Below are 22318 nucleotides of genomic sequence, written 5' to 3' on the forward strand. Positions count from 1 at the left end.
AGGCTAAGGGGAACCGGCTGGAAAAGTAATGTTAAGGTAATAGATCATGTGTAATCTAATCTTAATGGCAGAATAGTCTTGACAGATGCGGCTTGCATATATTCCTTATGTTCCTGTGTGATCCAAGAACATATGTCAGCAAGCATCAAGACCCAAGTGCATTGATGACAGTGTCATTTTCTCTCAGTGAGTAGTACTGAGTGGTAACTCCTGCTCATTTCCTAGTTCACCAAGAGATAAAATCTTGTCTATCCAATGTACTCTTGTTGCCATCACAAAATACTTCTTCCCCTTTCCGTCCTTATTCTTGCTGTGAATCTTTAGAGAAGTGACATTCTATGAATATCACACTGCAAGGACCAAGACATAATTCCTTCATCAAAACAGAAAACATACATTTGAGAATTACGTAATACTTTCCTCAACCTTGAAGTCCCAAAGGCTTCACAGCAAGTCTTGGTGTATTATTCCTGTTGTAATGTCGGGCAACAGAGCATTCAATTCAAACATAGTTCCACAAAAAGCAGCCAGAATAATCAGATGCCCTCCCCCTTCCAATATCTTTCTTATCCCTCTTCCAACAGGCAAAAGATACAAAAACTTGAATGCATACTACCAGGCTCAGGGGCAACTTATATCCCACTTTCGTACAAGAAGTCTGTTCAAGAGTCTTATAACAAGAATAATAAAAATGAACTCAATTCACCTCAACGTGATCTTTGTAGTTTTTGTTCACTTTGGACTTTCTCTGCAACTGTAATAGTATATTCTGCATTCTGTTTCCCTGTACTGCATCAATGTGCTTGTGTATAGAATGATCTGTCTGGATGGCACTGTACCAAGTTCATAGCACTGTACAAAGTTATTTACATTTACCTGAGTACAAAAGCTTTGTTTTTTCACTGTTGTATGTTTCATAATAAAACCGATTATAAAAAGAATATTGAAGAGGACTACAAACTTGAAGGGTTTGTAGGATTGCGTGCCAGAGAACAATTTTGGCTGGAGTCAGGGCCTTGTGCTTTGACTCTGGGTAGGGTCACCTATGTGAAACACGTCAAAGAGTAGGGACCAGACTAAGACTGGTCCACCAGGTTTGGGGGGCCGGGGAGGGTGGAGGAGTTCAGCTTGGGGCTGACAACCTTGACTGGTCAAAAAACAAATTGTTACAGAAACAGCAATAAAGAATACTATAAGATGGTTCATTGCTGCCCTAAATATCAGTGATGTAACAGGCTAAAGAGAAGTGAACATAAACAAGAGATCTTGCAGATGCTGGAAATCCAGAGTAACACACACACAAGTGCCGAAGGAACTCAGCAGGTCAGACAGCATCTATGGAGAAGAATAAACAGTTGAGGTTTTGGGCCGAGTCCTCATGAAGAGTCTTGGCCTAAAATGTCAACTATTCATTCCTCTCCATAGATGCGTTTTGTGAAAGAATGAGTTATGTGGTCAGATTAATTTGGTGAAAGGTGGTTCGTGCATAGACTGTTAGGGTTTCTGCTAATATTACGAATAATTCTTCAAATACCTTGAAGGGATCTTTTATAGCTATCTGAAACTACAGTCAATGCCTCAATTTTTGTTTACATCATTGAGCTGACCAACTAAACTCCTGCTGTACTGAGTTAAACTAATCCAATAGATGCAAATAGCCCAGAACGATGCAAACAAATCCCTTTTGTTTAGAATTGAAGTCATTCCTGAGGATATATATAGTTCTGTCATTACCTTATCTGATGTTCCAACAAATGTATTGTTGCTGATGTCAAACTGAAAGCCTAATGCAACTTTTCCGTGACATTAGCAAATTAACCACATTCCTTTCTGGGTCAGACAGATGCATTCTTAAAACATGAATCTCTTTGTCATTCAGTAGAGATTAGTTAGTTAATTTGAGAAATGGAAGATGTCCCTGTGGTTCCTTTTTAAGCCCATACTGGCTACCCCATTGTCATCAGAACCAAGTTTAATATCACTTGCATACATTGTAAAATTTGTTGTTTTGCAGCAGCAGTACATTGTAATACATAGTACAGAAAATATAAATTGCAGTAATATATATGAAGTAGTGCAAAAATAGTGATAGTGTACAGTGATGCCAGAAAGTTTGTGAGCCTTTTAGAATTTTCCCTGTTCCTGCATAAGTATGACCTGAAATGTGATCAGATCTTCACCCGTCCTAAAACTAGATAAACAGAACCCAATTAAATAACTAACACAAATTGTTCATTTATTTGTTCATAATTGTTCATTATTCATATAATTGCTTGTTCCTTTATTTATTGAGAAAAATAATCCAATATTACATGTATTTGTGGAAAAAGTATGTGAACCTTTGCTTTCAGTAACTGGTGTAACTTCCTTGTACAGTAATGACTTCAACCAGACGTTTCCGGTAACTGTTGATCAGTCCTGCACACTGGCTTGGAGGAATTTTAGACCATTCCTCCATACAAAACTCTTCAGTTCATCAATATTTCTGGGATAGCTTGCACGAGCAGCTCTCTTGAGGTCATGTCACAGCATCTCAATTGGATTAGCATCTGGACTCAAAGTTGGCCACTTCAAAACACAAATTTTCTCCTTTTTAACCATTGTTGATATACTCTTGTGTTTCAGATCTTTGTCTTGTTGCATCATCCAACTTCTATTAAGCTTCAGGTGAAGGACCACCTCCTTGACATTCTCCTGTAAAATGTCTTGAAACAATTTTGAATTAGTTGCTCCCTCAACGACTGCAAGCTGTCCAGGCTCTGAGGCAGCAAAGCAGCCCCAAACCATGATGCTCCTTCCATGCTTCACAGTTGGAATGAGGTTTTGGTGTTGGTGTGCACTGCCCTTTTTTCCACCAAGCATAGTGTAGCAAAGATCAAATGACACATTCTGCTGGCACTGTGCAACCTTTTTTTAAAAAGGGGCATGACTATATAATGAGGAAACAGGGTGCCTTTGGGCAGTTGATTTCAGCTGCTGTGTGACACTCAGTTCCAAAATACCAGTGCTCCATTCATTAGCATTCTGTTAAATATATGCCACAGTCCGTGTGTGCAGGATATCAACTACGGCACATAATGCAGTGAGTATTGAAGTTGGCCCCAAGCTGCTTTAGAAGAATTGTCTCCTTTCCCTCTTTATTTGTGGATATTATCTTTGTTACAAAATAAATCAGGAACAAGAATATCTAGCAATATTTGAATGAAGGATTCTTGAGTTAATAAGGGTGCCAAAGATTACAGGGAGAAGGTAGGCTAATGGGGTTTGAGAGGGAAAATAAATCAGCCGTGATTGAATGGTGGGGTGTACTTAATGGCCTAATTCCACTCCTTGTATCTTATAGAAAGAGAAGTCCTTTAGTCAAGCAAGTATGGACCCAATGAAAGGAGAAAAAGGCTTTTAATTGTTTCTAGTGACATTTGTATTTGGTGTCATAGAGCACTACAGCACAGATTCATGTCCTTTAGCATATCTAATACTTCCTGAACTGTTAATCTGCCTAGTTCCGTAAACCTGCACCCGGACCGTAGTCCTCTATATCTCTCCCATCCATATACTTATCTAAATTCTCTTAAATGTTGAAATTGAGCCTGCAATAGCAGCTCATTCAACACTCTCACCGTGAAGTTCTCCCTCATGTTCCTTTTAATCATTCACCTTTCACCCTTGACATCTAGTTCTCATCTCACCTAACTACAATGGAAAAAGTGTGCTTGTATTTAGCCTGTCTGTACCCCTCATAATTTTGTATACCTCTATCAAATCTTGCCTTATTCTCTTACTAGGGAATAACATCCTAACCCATTCGACCTTTCCCTGCAACGCAGGTCCTCAAGTCCAGGCGACATTCTTGTAAATTTTCTCTGTACTCTTTCAATCTTATTAATATCTTTCCTATAGATAGTTGAACAGAACTCCAAATTAGGCTTCACCAATGTCTTGTACAATTTCAACATAAAATCGGAATGTTGGCCCATTGAGTCTGCTCTGCCATTTTGTCATGGCTGACCCACTTCTCCCCTTTGCCCCAATCTCCTGCCTGTTACCCCTTCATGCCCTGATCAATTAAGAATCTCAACCTCTGCTTTAAAAATACATGCAGACTTAGCCTCCACTGCTGTCTGTGGCAAATAATTCAACAGATTGACCACTCTCTGGCTAAAGAAATTCCTGCATCTCTGTTCTAAAAGGACACCCCTCTATTCTGAAGCTATGTCCTCTGGTCTTAGGCTCTCCCACCATAGGAAATATCCTCTCACCATCCACTCTATCAAAGTCTTTCACCATTCAATAGGTTTTAATGAGGTCATCCTTCATCTGAATTCCAGTGAATACAGGCCCAGAGCCATCAAACACAGTTCATGTGACAATCTGTTCAAACCTGGAATCATTTTCATGAACCTCCTTCGAACCTTCTCCAGTGTCAGCACATCCTTTCTAAGATAAGAAGCCCAAAACTGCTCACAATACTCCAAGTGAGTCTTCACCTGTGCTTTATGAAGTCTCAACATTAATCCTTGCTTTTGTATTCTAGTCAAGGCAAATGAAGGCTAATGTGCCAAAACTCTTTATGACCCTATCTACTATGATACAAAGATATGTGGAGGAGTGGGTAATGTTGAGGAAACAGAGAGCCTGCAGAGAGACTTGGATAGTTTAGGGGAATGGACAAAGAGGTGGCAAACAAAATACAATGTTGGAAGGTATGGTCATGCACTTTGGTGGAAGAAATTAACGGGCAGACTATTATTTGGATGGAGAGAGAATTTAAAATGCATAGATGCAAAAGGACTTGGGAGTCCTTGTGCAGGATACCCTAAAGGTTAACCTCCAGGTTGAGTTGGTGGTGAAGAAGGCAAATGCAATGTTGGCATTCATTTCTAGAGGTATAGAATATAAGAGCAGGGATTTGATGGTGAGGCTCTAGAAAGCACACGTGAGACCACACTTGGAGTATTGTGTGCAATTTTGGGCTACTTATTTTAGAAAGGATGTACTGACATCAAAGAGGATTCAGAGGAGATTCACAAGAATGATTCCAGGAATGAAAGGTTGACTGTATGAGGAATGTTTGGCAGCTCCTGGGCTGTATTCCCTGGAGTTCAGGAGAATGAGGAGGGGATCTCATAGAAACATTCTGAATGTTAAAAGACCTGAACAGATAGGCAAAGTTATTTCCCATGGTAGGGTTTCTAGGACAAGAGGGCACAACTTCAGGATTGAAGGAAGTCCATTTAGAACAGAGATGTGGAGAAATTGCTTTAGTCAGAAGGTGGTAAATTTGTGAAATTTGTTGCCACAAGTGGCTGCGGAGACCAAGTTATTGGGTGCATTTAAGGTAGAGATAGGTTCTTGATTTAGCCAAGGCATCAAAGGATATGGGGAGAAGACAGGGGAATGGGGATGACTGGAAGAATTGGATCAGCCTATGATTGAATGGTGGAGCAGGCTCGATAGGTCAAATCGAGTCTACTTGAGTTTTCTACTTCTGCTCCAATATCTTATGGTCTTACTTGTAACACCACTTTCAAGGAATTAAGAATTTGCATTACCAGATCCCTTTGTTCTACCACATTCCTCAGTGTGTAAAACCTGCCCTGGGTTGTCCTCCCAAAAGGTAGCACAATACACTTGTCTGTACTAAATTTCATCTGCCATTTTCCAGCCGGTCTGGATCCCACTGTAAGCTTTGATAAATATTCAAGTTCTTTGATAAGTGCCAAAGGGTTTTGGTCTGAAATGTCGCCTGTACTTTTTTTCCATAGATGCTGCCTGGCTTGCTGAGTTCTTGCAGCATTTTGTGTGTGTTGCTCAGGTTTCGAGCATCTGCAGATTTCCTCTTGTTTGTGATAAGTGTTCCTTGCTGTCCACTACACCCCCGATCTTGGTGCCATCCACAATTTTTCTGATCCAGTTAACCACATTATCATCCAAATGATTGATGTAGATGACAAAAAACAACGAACCCAACACCGATCCCTGTGGCTCTCCACTAGCACAAGCTTCCAGTCAGAGAGGCTGCCATCTCCTCCTATGAAGCCAATGTCAAATCCAATTTACTACCTCATCCTGAATGCTAAGCAACTGAACCTTCTTGACCAGCCTCCCATGCGGCATCTTGCCAAAATCTTGATCTTAGCCATACGGTTGTCATAAAATGCTGGTACTTACTAAGATGCAAGTCAAGTTCTTCATGATAGTTATCAGAAGAATGCCATTTAAAATTGTTCTGAGTGATCTGTTCCTAATTGGATATATTCACATTAGCCCAACAGCACTGACAGGCCCTTGCCAATTACGTAAATTGTTCTAAGTTGGCTTTCATACTACGATCAAAGGAACTTGCTTGTCATAGTCATTGGTAGACCCTGTAAGGCAGGGGTTCCCAGTACCATTAATTGAGGGTTCCATGGACCTCGGGTTGGGTACCCCTGCTTTAAGATCCTTTGTATTACTGGTGATTTTTAATTGGATTTTTTCAAATTGTTCCTATCCTCCTGGCACACTTTAGTCTTTAGTTTATTGTATCGTTACTTTGACTTGAACTGGCAGCTCACATCACTGTTGTATTCTCAGTAGTGAAGTGGATGTGATGGACGTCAGTGTGAAGGAGGAGTTCAGTTTTTCCTGACGGAGCTTATAACCACATAGACCAGAATAGTTACAAGTGCGTTTCCTTGGGTATTTTACCTGCGGTGTCGGCACTCGTCCCTCTATTCTCACTTCCTCTTACTAAGCACACTGATGTCATGAGGCAGTGTTCATACTCAAATTAATATTGAGTGGGAAAGCATGGGGGAAGGGATCTGATCTATTTAAGTAGAAGTCAAGTGTTCATGAAATGTTCTTGAGTAGAACATTTAAGTGGTTATGTACATCTAAAAGAGGATAGAAAATGTGCTTTGTTAAGCTAATATTGTACCAATCTTTAAAGACTTTTGGGGAGCTGGGTCAGAGAAGATCCAGTAGCGTTACCTGGCAGCTCTCGACTACAAGTTTTCCTTGGTATGCCTCCCACATGCAGTAAAATTTCATTGTAAGATGTAAATCAAGGGCTGCGTAAAGCATTGATTTATTGCTTGCGGAAAATAGTAGTCCACATGGTTACTGTAGGCGTGCTGTAGTTCAGAACGTTGCATTAAAAATACTGAAGCTCATAATCCCTTGTAAGTAGCTGACCTACAAAAAAGAATCAGTCCTTTATCCATGTTCTTTATATAAAAGGATTAAAAACTCTTTATCCCCATAGATGCCCTTTCTCGTGTTCCTGTCAGTGCTGGAATGTGTGGCAACACTTGCAGGCTGCCCCCAGCACATTCTTGGGTGTGTTGGTTGTTAATGCAAACAACACATTTTGCCACATGTTTCAATGTACATGCGATAACTAATCTGACTCTTCTGATTTGTCATCTGTAATTATCAATTTTGCCACTGTTTTATTCACAACCGTCCATCTAATCTAAATATCTAATCCCTCAACTCCCCAAGTTTTAACACAGAAGGTGATTGAAGAGTAAAATCAAGCAGATTCCCCAAAGCCCAGACTGCCAACACCAATGACAACATCTAAGAAATTAAGTTATGCTTGGTAAAAATTGTATAGTACTGTGCAAAAGTAGCACCCCAGCTATATACTTTATATTTTTGCACAGTACTGTCTGTACGTGGCAGAGAGAAATCCAATAATTAACTGTTTTGCCTGCTTGTTCACTTTTTTCCATTGTTGGACATGAGTGAATGCAAGTGTAATGATGTAAATACCAATTATCTGTGTTACGAAGTGAATGTGAAAACTTTAAGGGTCATGCTTAGCATAAGATAGCTGTTTTGGTTCATGTCTGTGGGGCAATCACAAGCTCCTGGTATTTTACTGGAGGCCTTTAGAGTAATTAATAAATCATGGTATTGTGTGACTGTTGTTAAGAAAGATGCATTTTATTGATCATTAAAACAAGACAGCAAACTCAGTGAAGTAATGTAAAATTGTGCATTTGATTTTCATGACTAAGTTGGTATATTTGATTTAACTGGTCCAAATATTATTCTTCTATTGGTTGATTCATTTTCAGATGTTTAGTTTTACCAAGTTTGTGTTCTATGATAGCTAAGTTAGCTAATTGTGAATGTGCTATAAGGTTGATTACTTCTGCTCCTCTGCTGCTTTCCACCTCGAAGCTCAGGCTTTCACTCACAACCTAATTCTAGCATCAGGTTCCCCTAGGCTTCACGCATGACTTATCCTTGCACCATAGTTATCAACTACTGGAATATCTGTGGGGTGTATGGCAGTAATGGTAGTTAAATACCTTGTAGGAATGAAAGATGTATCACGTCTTAAACCAGCATCAATAATTTCACTCGCCTCAACACTGAACTGGTTCCACAACCTATGGACCTAGTTTTAAAGGACTCTACAACTTGTGTTCTCAATATTATTTATTTCCTTATTATTATTATTATTATTATTATTATTTTAATTGGTGTTCTTTTGCACCATTGGATGTTTGTCAGTCTTTGTGTGTCATTTTTGCCTGTCCATCAAGCTGGTGTTACAAGTTCATCACCAGGAGGACTACATGTCATCTTCAAAGCTTCTTTCCTCTAGCAATCTAGCTTCTCAATAAAACTCACTCGGGTGTAATACCCTAACTGTCCCTGCCAAGATCTACTAAATGGTCTTTCCTGCTCTGCTTGTTCTGTTGATAATTATTGGATCTGTTCATATGTTCACATTTATTTAAGTTTGATTATTGACATTTGCGTATGTGACCTTCTGCTAATTATTGATTGCTCATGGCTGTTCGCACTATTGTCTTGTAAATTTTTGGTTGCTATTGCATTCTGTTACGGTATCATCCTGTTTTTGATGCTTGGCACTGAACTACAATCAATTTTGGTATGTTTCACATATTGGCAATAAATGACTGATTATGATTTTTCATTGACTACTGAATTTCTGTTGTACTGTGAACATCTGCAAGAAAATGAATCCCAGAGATAGTTTGCTGTGACATACATACCTTGATATTCAATGTACTTTGAACTTGATTTTTGACTATTTTCCAGAAAGGATAAGATAAAAAAATCAAGTATTTTGAAATTATTTTTATTTAAAAACAATACATCTAAAATATCTGCCGTGGATAGTCAAGGAAAGACATAACTAAGAGTTCTGATATTGTGTAGGTGTTTAGATATTTCTTGCCGATCATCAAAGCATTAAGCTTCAGAATTTTGGTTGCACTTCAATAATGGAAAAAGCAAGCTGAAAAAAATGGCACTTTTGAGAGAGATATTTTCATGTACTTATTTAAGATTACAATGACTTGTAACCTTCCATCAGCACCCTATGCTGGCTTCTGAAGCCTAATGTTCGAAGTTCAGCCTCTTCATATGATTGTAGCTGAGAATAAAAAGAAAGTAGACCCAACGTTGCCACCATGATGAAAGGGCCTAATTTAGCAGTGTAAATACCTATCTCAGAAACTGTACTAAACAAATGCCAGCAGAAGAGATGGCTTATTTATCATATGCTGGCTTCAGAACTGCAGGTATTTTTGTCCTTGACGGGCTATTTCTCCCAGCAGCATTTTTGTTGCATAATCTCAATGGAAATAGCAAATCAGAATTATTTTCAAACCCAATGAATTGTTATCTAGAATGTCCTCCTTGAAAGTTTCTTTTTTGGATTTCGTTTTCAAATAGGAAAATTGTTTTCCTTTTTAAACCTTTGGAGAAAAGAATAGGAAGAAACATGAGCTGAGGTAGGTCATTCAAGCCTGCTTCACCATTAATTATAATCTTCCTCAGCAATATTTTCCAGTACCATCCATATTCCTCAATTCCCTTAATGTCTATCAATCTATATAGTGACTGAACCTTCATGGCCCTTGGGCATGGGGAATTTCAAATGCTCACCATCCTTGGGGTGAAGAAATTCTTCAAGTCAGACTATCCCTTCTGTATCTTTCCTCCATGTGACACTTAATCTTTTATCAAATTTCCCTGTAGCCTACCATTTAAATTTTGAATGTCAGACTAAGATGGAAGCAAACTCGGATATAGTCCCAACCTTTCCTTGTGGCAAAGATGACTCATCTCTTTGACTAGTCTCATCCTCCAAGAACTTAAGTAGATCTGTCATATGTTCTACTTTCATAAATGTGTGCTGGATATGTTCAATCCTCATTTTATCCAATGTGTTCTGTTTTGCATTCTTTTTTATTTAAGACTTTAGCATTTCCCTGCCACTAACATTGGGCTAACGACTCAATAGTTGGGTACAACAGCAATTTGTGTAGCAGCCAGGAGCTATAGGCATTGACATAAGTTAATACTATTCATCAATATCCACAAAGGACACTAATGTTGTTGGAGAATTTAGCAAAGAGGACAACTAAAATCTCATGCAAGTCTTAAGAGGGCATACTCTGCCTTATCAGGCTTCACTTTATTAATTTATTTGGAGATGCAAGACAGAACAGGCCCTTCCAGCCTAACGAGCTGTGCCATCTGGCAGCCCACCAATTTAACCCTAGCCTAATCACAGCACATTTTACATTGACTACTACGTCGTTGGAACTGTGGAGGAAACCAGAGCACATGGGGAGGACGTACAAACTCCTCACATTCGGCACTGGAAATGAATTCTGAACTCCAGTGCCCTAAGCTGTAGTAGTATTGCGCTAATCACTACACCACCATGGCGTTTATACTGGATAAATCCCCAAGGTCTCTTCCAGGCTCCTGTTGGAGGCAAGGGAAAAGCTCTGGGGCTTTATCTGAGTTTAAAAAAAAGATTTTGCTGGTCACTAATGAGGTTACTGTTGGGTAGTAGACGTGTTTCCCCTTTTCAAGAAGGGCAGCAGGGATAAGCCTGGTAATTGTAGATCTGTGAGCTTAACATCAGTAGTTGGGAAGAGAATGGAGAAATGAAGTACAGGACTGATTATGATTGGAATAATAGGGCCTAATCAGAAATGATGGATCCCCTCTCACCCATCTGGTTACTTTTTTGAAGAGGACTTGGAAGTGTACTACCCAAGGAGAGTGATGGAAGTGCAGCCACTGACGGCATTTAAATCTCTGTGGATGAGTACTTGAATCACTTAAGCTTAGGAGTATGGGCTAACTGCTGACAGATGGAATTAGTGTGGATTGGAGTCCACTGGTTGGCATGAAAATGAAGGGCTCAATGGGCTGTTTCCAGGCCATACAAGCCTTACAGCTCATTACGTTGGTGCAGATTGGATTAGATCTTTAGGAGGGGTGAGGAAGGGAAGTGAATGAAATACCCTGGCAACGGGAGAAGATGTGCCTTAAATGATTTGGTTAGTCAATGATGGGGTTAATATCTGCTGCCCTCTGAAAGACCCTTGATCTCTGCTGCTCTTTGACCTTTACCTTTTCCACATCACCACCTTCCAGCTTCTTACTTCATCTCCTCCCCCCACCATCCACCTGGCTTCACCTATTACCTGCTAGCTGTACTCCTCCTCCTCTTCCCACCTTCTTATTCTGGTATTTTCCCCATTCCTTTTCCAGTCCTGATGAAAGGTCTCAGCCCAAAAAGTCAGCTGTTTATTCCTTTCCATTGATGCTGCCTGACTTGAGTTCCTCTGGCATTTTGTGTGTGTTGCTCTGGATTTGCAGAATTGCTTGAGTTGAGGGTTACATATGAAATAGGAGCAGGAGTGGGCCATCTGGCCCGTTGAGCTGGCTCCACCATTCAGTAGATCACAGCTGATCTGGCCATGGACTCGTCTCCACCTATCTGCCTTTTTCCCATAACCCTTAATTCCCCTACTATGCAAAAATCTATCCAACCTTGTAGTAAATATATTTACTGAGGTAACCTCCACTGCTTTCTTAGTCAGATCTTTCTGTGCTACAAGTTGTTCCATTCCATGTAGTTTCTAGTCTTTGAAGCAGGGTGTGAGGGTGGGTGAACTCCATCTCTCTTGCCTGCGTGCACACTGCTAGCCCACTCGTGCAGCTCGTCGTCAGTCAGCTCAACTGGATTGAAAGCAAGATCAGCTTCTGCCCCGAGGCTCTCTACAAATCTGCGCCAGGAACAAATTGTTTCTCATGTGGTAACTCCATAATGGACTGTGAATTCCCACCCCACCCCCGGTGATCTTGAATTTTGGTAGTTACATAACTCAGATTGGTGATGGTGGGGAATGTGGGAAGGAAAACGCTTTGAATCCCAGTGCTAGTAATTTGAGCCATGAGGATTAAGAGTTTCACTGTATGCATTCCCTGAGATTAAATGAACCAGCGAATCATTGCTTCTCTGGACATGTAATAAACATGCCAAAGTGATTCAACTATTCTCCAATGAATAACATTGATGTGCTTCGGTTTCTACCTACCATTTAGGGCAGGGAGTGGCAAATTGGATGAAAGGAAAGTGTTGCCTCTGGCATTATTAGTCTATTGCTTGGGTGAAATTAAAAGCTCTTCCAATAAAATTGCTGGTATGTAACCTGAGCACCTTTTTGCAGAGCCTGTGAGGCAAAGTGTCATAATAGAACATAGAACACAAGAACAGTCCCTTCAGCCCACAATGTTGTGCTGAACCAGTTAAGTTACTTTCAAATGGCCAGCTGAACGAATCCCCTCTACCTGCACAATGTCCGTATCCTTCCATTTTCCTCACATTCATGTGCCTATCTACATTTCTTAAAAGTCCCTAATGTATCTGCCTTTACCAGCACCCCAGACAATGCATTCCAGGTACGTACCATTTTGTTTAAAAGAAACAAAACATCTTGCCTCTCACACTTTGAATTTACCCTCTCACTTTAAATGTATGCCCTCTGGTATTAGAGATTTCAACCTTGGGGTGGGGGGGTTTGGATATACTATATGCGCACTCTATCTATGCCTCTCATAATCTTAAAAACCTCAATCAGATCAGATCTCCGCTCAGCCTCTGCTGCTCCAGAGAAAACAACCTAAGTTTGTCCAACCTCTCATTATAGTACATGGCCTCTAACCAGGCACCCTCTCCAAAGCTGGGGCATCCTTCCTATAATGGAGTGACCAGTATGCAATACTCCAGAACTAGCCAAATTAGAGTTTTATAAAATCGCAACATATCTTCCTGATTTGAACTCAGTGCCTCAACTAGTAAAGGCAAGCATGCCATATGCAGCCTTGACCACTATCAACCTGTGTAGCTACTTTCAAGGAGCTATAAACTTGAACCCCAAAATCCCTGTGCTCATCAACATTGTTAAGGGTCTAAGGTGAAGGAATGTGTGATTAAAAGACCAGCTTAATCTTGATGCATCACTTTATCCCAGGGGTTCCCAACTTTTTTTTATGCCATGGACCAATACCATTAAACAAGGGGTCCGTAGACCCCAGGTTGGGAACCACGTGTTGAGCACTTGTTGAGTTCTACATGTTTACTTGAACAACATGGTTAGCCCAGGAACCTAATGTAACAGTATCTCAATACAGTTGGCCCTCCTTATCCACGGGGGATTGGTTCCGGGACCCCTCGCAGATACCAAATTTCGCAGGTGTTCAAGTCCCTTATTAAACCTGTCTCAATCCGGTGAATCTTAGGACCCAGCGGAACCCCAGACCTTATTTAACCTGTCTCAGTGCGGTGGACATAGGACCGGGCGCCAGAGCTCTGAATGCACAGTGTTTCTGTTCACGAAAATAATCACGATCACAATTGAAAATAAAATGGAAATAATAAAGCAATCACTAAGAGGTGAAATGCCATCGGTCATTGGAAAAGCGTTAGGCTACAGTTGGTCAACAATCAGAACAATTTTAAGGGATAAAGTGAGAAAGGCTCTGCCCTGATGAAAGCTATAGTTATTACTAAGCAACGCAGTGGTTTAATTATTGGGTTTTGGAGTTTTGAGTTTTTGATCCTCCACATCAACCCGGCACGGCGGAGAGCGCATTCAGGAGTGATCTGTCCCGAGTACCGAGAACTTCTGTTCCCGAGCCCGGCGCTGAAACATACGTTCTTAAGTGTTTTATATGCATAGAAAAGTAAAATATATACTAAGACAAATGTTTGACTAACTGACGCTAAATAATACCGGATGTACCTGTTCCGACTTACTTAGTACCGGTAAGAGAACTTCCAATTTTTTTTTATCCCGATCCACGGTAACCCACGCACATCTTCCCGTATACTTTAAATCATCTCTAGATTACTTATAATACCTAATACAATGTAAATGCTATGTAAAATGGTTGTTATACTGCATTGTTTAGGGAATAATGACAAGAAAAAAAGTCTGTACATGCTCGAACAACAAGTGCTGGAAGAGTACTTCCGGGTTTTCACGATTCACGGTTGGTTGAATTTGAGCACGCGGAATCTGCGGATAAGGAGGGCCGACTGTACTGAGGAATGACCTATGTTTCCAGTGAATGTGGAGGATGTTGGTGTTTGTCTATTGGTGTGAAGTAGGAAGCCGTAAGTCAGAAGCATAGGGGGGGCAGGATTTACTGATAAGTGATAAGCTTGTGCAAAGTCCGAGATCATCTGCGTGTCCAACAATATGGACAGGTGATGAAGGACACCTGCAATCCAGATATTAACTCTGCACTCAAAAGGCTAGCAACGTGCTGACGAAGGACACCCATGGATGTTGGGCTAACCCAGAAATAGTTGGTGTGTCCCAGGATCGGATGTCCGTGTAAACACGGAGCACAAGGGCCAGACAGACGGTGCTCATGGAGTTCTTCTGGAGTTAAGGATCCCGTCATCAACTAGCCCAAAAGTCACTACTGATGATCGATTAGTAATATGGAGATCAAAGCTGGAGGCTGGAAACCTCTTCTGGAGTTGGACTGTCCAATTTTGTGGGAGGGAGAGTAGGGAGGAGGAAAGTCTTGCTGCTGTTATTTTGTTGCTTGTTGTGTTCTGTGTTGTTCTGCTGAGCACAGTGGGCATGTTGGCACTGGAATGTGTGGTGATACTTGCAGGCCTCCTCCAGCACACCTCGATTGTATGGTAGTTAATGCAAATGACACATTTCAATGTATGGTTTGATGCATGTGTGATAAATAAATCTGAATCATATATCCTTTTTCTCAATTGACCAAAGGTGTATTGAGGTAGTGGTGAGTTTCAACATGGATGCCTGCCCTCACCGATAAGTTTCTCTTGAGATATTGACAGGGTTTTGCCTTGAATCTTTGGAGGGAAGTGTATTGTAACAGTGGCAGATTGATAGAGAACCATCACCTTGCAGATGCTGAGTGCCAGGTCCATCCCTGCACTTCAGTGCAAGTGTTCAGATTTTGAAATGGATGTCTTCTGAACACTCATTTGTGACTACTTGAGGTTTAGGTTCTGTAATATAGACAGCAGGGATTGAACAGCACCTGTTTAAGTTTAAACATTAGCTCTGTTCCCTGGGAGATTTATTGGAGATGAGATGCAATGTGGTATGAAAGACTGAGAAAAATGACAGGTTCTTGTTTGACAGCATTCTTCAATAAGAATGATTCTCAGTGTAGATTCTGTTGTAGACCCAACTGGAAAGCAAGAATGGACGGATGTGAATTTCTGAAGGCAACTGAATTTAATCAGGGGTTCCACACTCCCTCTTGATGTGTAGGATACTAACATTCCCGCCACTCCCTGAACATTCTCCTCGTGTCCACATGGGTTTCCTCCAGATATTCCCAGTTTCCTCCCACAATCCAAAGTCATACCAGTAAGTATGTTAATTGGTCATTATAAATTGTCCTGTGATTTAGGCAAGGATTAAATTAGGGGATTCCTGGGCAGCCTGGTTCAAAGCGCCGGAAAGGCCTACTCCGCACTGTATCTCAACAAATAACTATCTTAGATAAGAGGCTAATCCAATTTTGTCTAAATCTGGCAACTGTTTCATCATGTCTGCCTATGCTTACAAATTTAATGGAAGTATCATTAAGATAAATCCGGCCTTTGAGCAAGTCGCACAATGGCTTACAAAATTTGCAACAGTTTTCTAAATGTTTCTCCAGCCTTATGAAAGGCAACACCCTTATGCAGTCTGGAACACTTCCTGATATACTTTGGGCTCCTGAATCATTCAGAGTGTGGAAGCACATGATTTGAGTCCCGAGCTAATTTATTTTAGTTAAAATCTCGATCATTCTGCTCCTTGGTTGGGGAGTGGCGATGTGGCAAGCAGCCCATGCATATCCTGTGCAGTGATTGTTTAAAATGTGTGGCAACATCAGATGAATTCTTGAGAGATTCAGGGTCAAATAGCCTTGCAATGATCTTCTGAGTAGGTGAATTATCATGAATGCCATTTCATCGTGATTCCAGAGATGCTTTAATGCTTTAGGATTAAAACCTCAAGTTTAATTGGCAGCATTGGATATCATCAGCAAAACTTCAAAGTAAGGAAGTGTGTGATGTGCCATTAAGTGCAAGTCTCAATGGCAGGCAATCATGGAACCTGCCAAGCTGAGAAATCATTGTGAAACTACGTTTAGAAAAGTGACAATATACTTCAGTTTGAGGAGTTGTATATCAGGTGTTATTACAGCTCCTTATAATGCATTATTCAACCGAAGGTACAGTGGTCAAGGACTCCAATTTCACAGTGATTAAATAGTTTGTCAGGGGATTTGCTCCCCCTTTCCAGGTGACTACCGCAAAATAAGAAGACATTGTAGATCCACGGTGATGTAACTCCCTTTTTTAGTTTAGATATAAAAGAAGAAAGGTTGTTCCATTTAAAATAACCTTGACATTTAGAGAAGGCACTGTATCCATTACTTCACTTTACAACTCGAACTTGCAAGCACTACAACTAAGGTACCTTTAATATCCATGTTTCAATGGTACCTTCCCCCTCACTCAGCCTTACCAATCACCTAGCTTGTCCTCCTCCCCTTTCCCCCAGCTTATTCTGGCATCTTCCTTCTTCCTTTCCACTCCTAATGAAGGGTCTCAGCCAGAAACATCCACTGTCTATTAATTTTCATAGACGCTGCTTGAGCTGCTGAGTTCCTCCAGCATCTTGTGTGTGCTGCTTTGATTCTGCAGTGGCTTTTTTTAAAACTTTGTTTAGTAACGAATGTCATTCTTTTTACCAGGTTCCAACTGATGGAGGTGCCGGACTGTTGGCAGCAGAACCCCAAATTGCCATGTTCTGTGGCAAGCTAAACATGCACGTGAATGTACAGACCGGCAAATGGGTCTCCGATCCTTCTGGAACAAACAGCTGCTTTGGCACAAAAGAAGGAATACTGCAATACTGTCAAGAGGTAGGTGCAGTACTGACGGAAAGCTATATTTATCAGAGATACTGTGTGGAGCAGATCTTTCTGGCCCACTGCACTGCACCGCCCAGCAAACCCCCTATTTAACATCAGCATAATCACAGGACCATTTAACCTACCAACCGGTACACCTTTGAACTATGGGAGGAGACCCATGTGATCACAGGGAGAATGTACAAGCTCCTTACGGATGGAGTTGGGATTGAACTCCAAACTCTGGAACACCCGAGCTGTGATAGCATCGCACTAACTGCCATGCTACTGTGGCTTTGGGCTGTTGTACATCCTACTTTAATAAATACAATGTACGGAGATATCTTGTGACTTTATTGTGCTGATGGGGTGTGTTGAGGAGGTATGCATTCAGAACACATGATGTGATAAATGCCACTTTGAACAAAATAGTATTTTGATTGTTATGTAGAGTTAGAAGAAGACGCAAATGTGCGCCCAAGCACACACACCATGTCAGGCAGCATCTAGGAGGGGAATAAACAACTGACCCTTCATTAGGACTGGAAAGGAAGGGGGAAGAGGCTAGAATAAGCAGATAAGCAGCCTGGGGGGTGGGGGGGAAGAGTGGAAAGAGTACAAGCTGACAGGTGATAAATGAGACCAGGTGAGTGGGAGGGGGAATGAAGTAAGAAGCTGGGAGGTGATAGGTGGAAGAGATAAAGAGCTAAAGAAGAAGGAATCAGATCGGAGAGGACAACGGAGGAGAGACACCAGAGGGAGCTGATGGGCAGGTGAGGAAAGAGAAGGAGTGAGAGGGGCCAGAATGGGGAATGGAAAATGAGAGGTGGGGTGCAATATATACCTGAGGCTGGAGAAGTCTATGTTCATGCCATCAGGTTGGAGGCTGCCCGGACAGAATGTGAGGTTTTTTTGCTGCTCCCGCCTTAGTACAGCCTCATTGTGCCACATAAAATGATGGAAGAACTCAGCAAGTCAGGCAGCATCTAAATGCCGGAAGAAACTAAAATTGTGCAGCTACCATTTCTTTCATCTTTTAATCCTTTTCTTGGTATGTTGTCCCAAGACATCATACAGTCATGGTCTGCCACCTTGAGTTGCTGCATGTTGTATGGTGAAAGTTCTCTCACAATGGGTTAGGGTTAGTGGCCAGTTGTCCCAGTCACAGTACCCAGTGATGTTGAAGGAAAGATGGGCAAATTTCAAAGTTAGAATAGTCTGGCCTGGAGGGGTAAATTAGAGGCATTATTCTTTCCTTATACAATTAGAGGCCCTAGATTTGGGAACTGTTATTGAAGAATCCTTGCTTTCGTTTGTCTATACTCATGATAACTGAGTCACTGGCCGAGCAGCCTAACTTGCAGTATTGTTGCCACTATCATCTATTGCGTGAGGAAGCGATCCCTGACTGCCTCTGCGTTTGTTTTCTTACTCTTCCCTTAAGGTCTGTCGTCATTGGTATGTTTTACCTGTGGGGCATTTATGTCCCCAGTGACTACTGCATTATAATTTTCCACCGCCATCCTTGCCCGACCGAGCATCTCTTAAGTCTGTCTATTCGCACAGCGTTGGTGAATAAGAGCAGATACTAATTAGCAACCTGCTACATTGAATTAGCCAGTTCTTTCCATATTGTTTGGCTTGCATGTTGCTGAGGTTGTATTTAAGTATGCTGTCATTTCTCCCTCAGACCTATTTTTGTGCACTCATTACGTACTCCATTCCGACATGGCCATGCAAGATTCAAGATTGTTTAATGTCATTTCAAATCACAAGTGTAAAGAAGAACAAAATAACTTACTCCGGATTCGATGTAGCACAAAACAAAACACAATAAAATAAAGAACACAATAAAAAAACACAATAAATGTAAATACATAAGATTGCTTGTATACATTGATAAAGTGACACTACATACAGGACTGTCTGTACATAATGTGATTTTGACTGGAAATGATAAAGTAGTAGTGGTTGGGGGTGTGGAGGAGTGGGTTAGTGGGTGGAGGTGTTGATCAGCCTTATTGTACTGTTTTGGCGGCTGCACTTGTATCAGTTTCTCAGTACCTCCATGTCTCAAGTTACAGTTCATTATTCTTTGCTTCATGTAAGTGTTTAAATTGCATTTGATCTCTCCTCCAATAATTCCTTGTTTCTTTTTATCTGCCTTGTCTGCTGTTTTATGAACATGGAATCAGTCCAGTTCTCCACTTGTGTTCTCCTTAAGGATGTTGTTGCCCGTGTGATTTGTTGACATTTAATCCATTGCATATTTTGTGATTTGGGAGGACTACAAGGATTCTCTATCTTCTGATTAAATTACATGGCTGCACAAATCCTTTAATAGCAATTCTTGATCCTTGGTGCCCTCTTGGGTACTACCTTTATTCTCCTCACTCCCCCATTGATCTTTCCCTCTTCATCAGTATCTTCAATCTACACTTGTAGACTTCTAGCCTTCAGCCTGTCCTTCAAGACAAATAAAGAAGTCCCGTAATTAAATTCTCGAGGATATTTGGGATACAAGTCAGCATCCATTATTGAGGACCTGACCATCACCCAGGACAATGTCCTCTTCTCATTGTTACCATTGAGGAGGAGGAGAAGCACTCAATGTTTCAGGAACAACTGCTCCCTCTCTGCCAGCAGATTTCTGATTGGACCATGAACATTACCTCATTATTTTCCCCCTAATTTTGCACTACATATTTAATTTTAAAATTATGTGTTTGCATATATTATACAATTGTCTATATATTATATATAGTAATTTATATTTTATTATGCATTGCAGCATGCTGCTGCCACAAAACAAATTTTACGACATACATCAGTGACACTAAATTTGATTCGGGTGTTTCTGAAAATGCACTCTGAGGTTTCTAGCCTAACAACTTTTCTCACTAGTATGCAAAGTCTGTCCTTGATGCTAAAACCCAGTATTCCATTTTTTTAAATATATAATGGCTAGGCTTACACATTCATGAGAAAATCTGCAGACACTGAAAGTCCAAAGCAACACACACAAAATGCTGGAGGAAGTCAGCAGACCCAGACATCATCTATGGAAAAGAGTAAACAGTCGACGTTTTGGGCCGAGACCCTTCATAAGTTCCTCCTGCCTTTTGTGTGAGGCTTGCATGTTGTTGTCAATTGCCATTAAGATGCTAGTTTCTCTAGAGAGAAGCCAGAGAGCACGGAAACGGGGAAGCGTGTAGGAAAATCTCTTTGAGGTGCAAAAAAAATTTAACAGGCAAGTGCAAGTTTGGCCTTTATCCCAAGGATAAAGCTAGGATGTAACAATGCTTATATATAGTTCCAGATAGACACCATTTAGAATACAGGATGATTGCACTGGCAGGGTTTGTAATCCTTTTGACCATGAAAGATTTAGCAGTCAACTAATTGAAGTATTTAAGATGATTAAGCGGGTTGGCAGGATAGTTGGAACTAATTTTCAGAGTTATTCAAGTTAAGTCCAGGACAGGGACTATAACCTTAAAATTAAAGCTTAACTGTTCAAGGGCAATATCAATTAAACTTCTTCACTCGAGGGAAATGTGTGAATACTGAAAATTGTTGAGGCTGGAGTTCAAGTTTCAAAGCTGGGAGTGAGCCTGCAGATGCTGGAAATTTGAAAAACAAACAAAAAACACTGGAAGCTCTCTGTGGAAAGAGAAATGGTTAATGTTGTAATGAAGTGTCCCAGACCTGAAACCTGAACCGATTCTATTTCCACAGTGCTTCTAGTGTTCCACAGATTGCTGCTGTGTCTGCTGAGTGATCTGTTGGTGTTGTTGAAAGATACCGGCCAGGGAACTAGTGGAACCTTTGTGAATGATGCTATGGAGCTCTTAGGCACCTGTGAGAGGCCCTCAGGTTATGAAAAACAAAACCTCTGCAAGTGCTGCATTCCATCAATGCTAGAGCCTTGCTACCTGACCTGAATCTGATAACCCTGGGTTAAAAACTGGTATGCTGGATTATAATTTTATGCCAAATGGTCTGCTGGTGTGTCAACCTAGATTTATTTTACCTTTATCTCTCCGAGACTTGAGCCCATCACTTTCTCATTCCTAGGCAAATGTGGCGGTGTACTAAATTTTACAGCTCAAATTTATGTCACAAGTTTTTCTTAGTAAAAACAACACCTAAGGTGGGTAACCAGAGATATAGCAGAGTATACTGTATAGTGATGTATTCTATGTAGTAACAAAACAAATCGAAAATCAGAACGTTCTTGCTTGCCTGTGCCTGTACAGACTGTTACACTTGCATGACACACCCAGAGCTCTAATGATTGTTCCAAAAGTCCAACCCTTTATTTGATTCTTTATTAGCAAATATACAATTAAGCATTATGAAGTGTTATCTCAGTGTTCAGCAAACGATATGACCTCCGCCGGTCCCGAGCTACAAACTGCAACCGAAGTAAACAAGAATACGTAACATATTCCCCTTTGCTTTTGCCACACCCCCACTCGTGACTAATTACTATAAAAACATAGTAAACATGCATCTCAGAATACAAAGCTGATAGAGATCAGATATGTGGCTCTTACATTACATATTGATATAGAGATGCAAGCTTTGCTAGTCAAGTTTTTGGTGCCATAACAAGGTGACATCCATCACAAAGGACCTTCATCATACAGGACGTGCCTTCCTCATTGCTACCATCAGGGAGGAGGTATAAGAGCCTGAAGGCATACGCACTGTTTTAGGAACAGCTTCTATCACTCTGCCATCAGACAGTAAACCAACCCATAAACCACCTACACAAAATGCTGGTGGAATGCAGCAGGCCAGGCAGCATCTATAGGAATCTCTTCTTTCAGATAGTCCTGATGAAGGGTCTCGGCCCAAAACATCAACAGTCCTTCTTCCTATAGATGCTGCCTGGCCTGCTGCGTTCCACCAGCATTTTGTGTGTGTGTTGCTTGAATTTCCAGCATCTGCAGATTTCCTCGTGTTTCCATAAACTACCTCACTTTTTCCTCTTTCTGCACTTATTTATTTAATTTTTTTAATATATCTTGTAATTTATAGCATATTTTATGTGTTGTGTTATACTGTC

At 40.9% G+C, this 22318-nt stretch overlaps 1 protein-coding gene across 4 annotated transcripts in view; it reads left to right on the plus strand.

The window, feature by feature from the left end:
- The window catches only part of appa (amyloid beta (A4) precursor protein a), a 197616-nt gene that overhangs the window by 34273 nt on the left and 141025 nt on the right, over window positions 1-22318 (plus strand). For all 4 annotated transcript variants that reach the window (XM_073044837.1, XM_073044838.1, XM_073044836.1 and 1 more), the window contains exon 2: window positions 17086-17256. In XM_073044837.1, the coding sequence (XP_072900938.1) occupies window positions 17086-17256 (171 nt within the window). The remainder of the gene's footprint in view (window positions 1-17085; window positions 17257-22318) is intronic.

This window comes from Hemitrygon akajei, chromosome 5 (genome assembly GCF_048418815.1).
Source record: "Hemitrygon akajei chromosome 5, sHemAka1.3, whole genome shotgun sequence".
In the NCBI taxonomy this organism is placed as follows: domain Eukaryota; kingdom Metazoa; phylum Chordata; class Chondrichthyes; order Myliobatiformes; family Dasyatidae; genus Hemitrygon; species Hemitrygon akajei.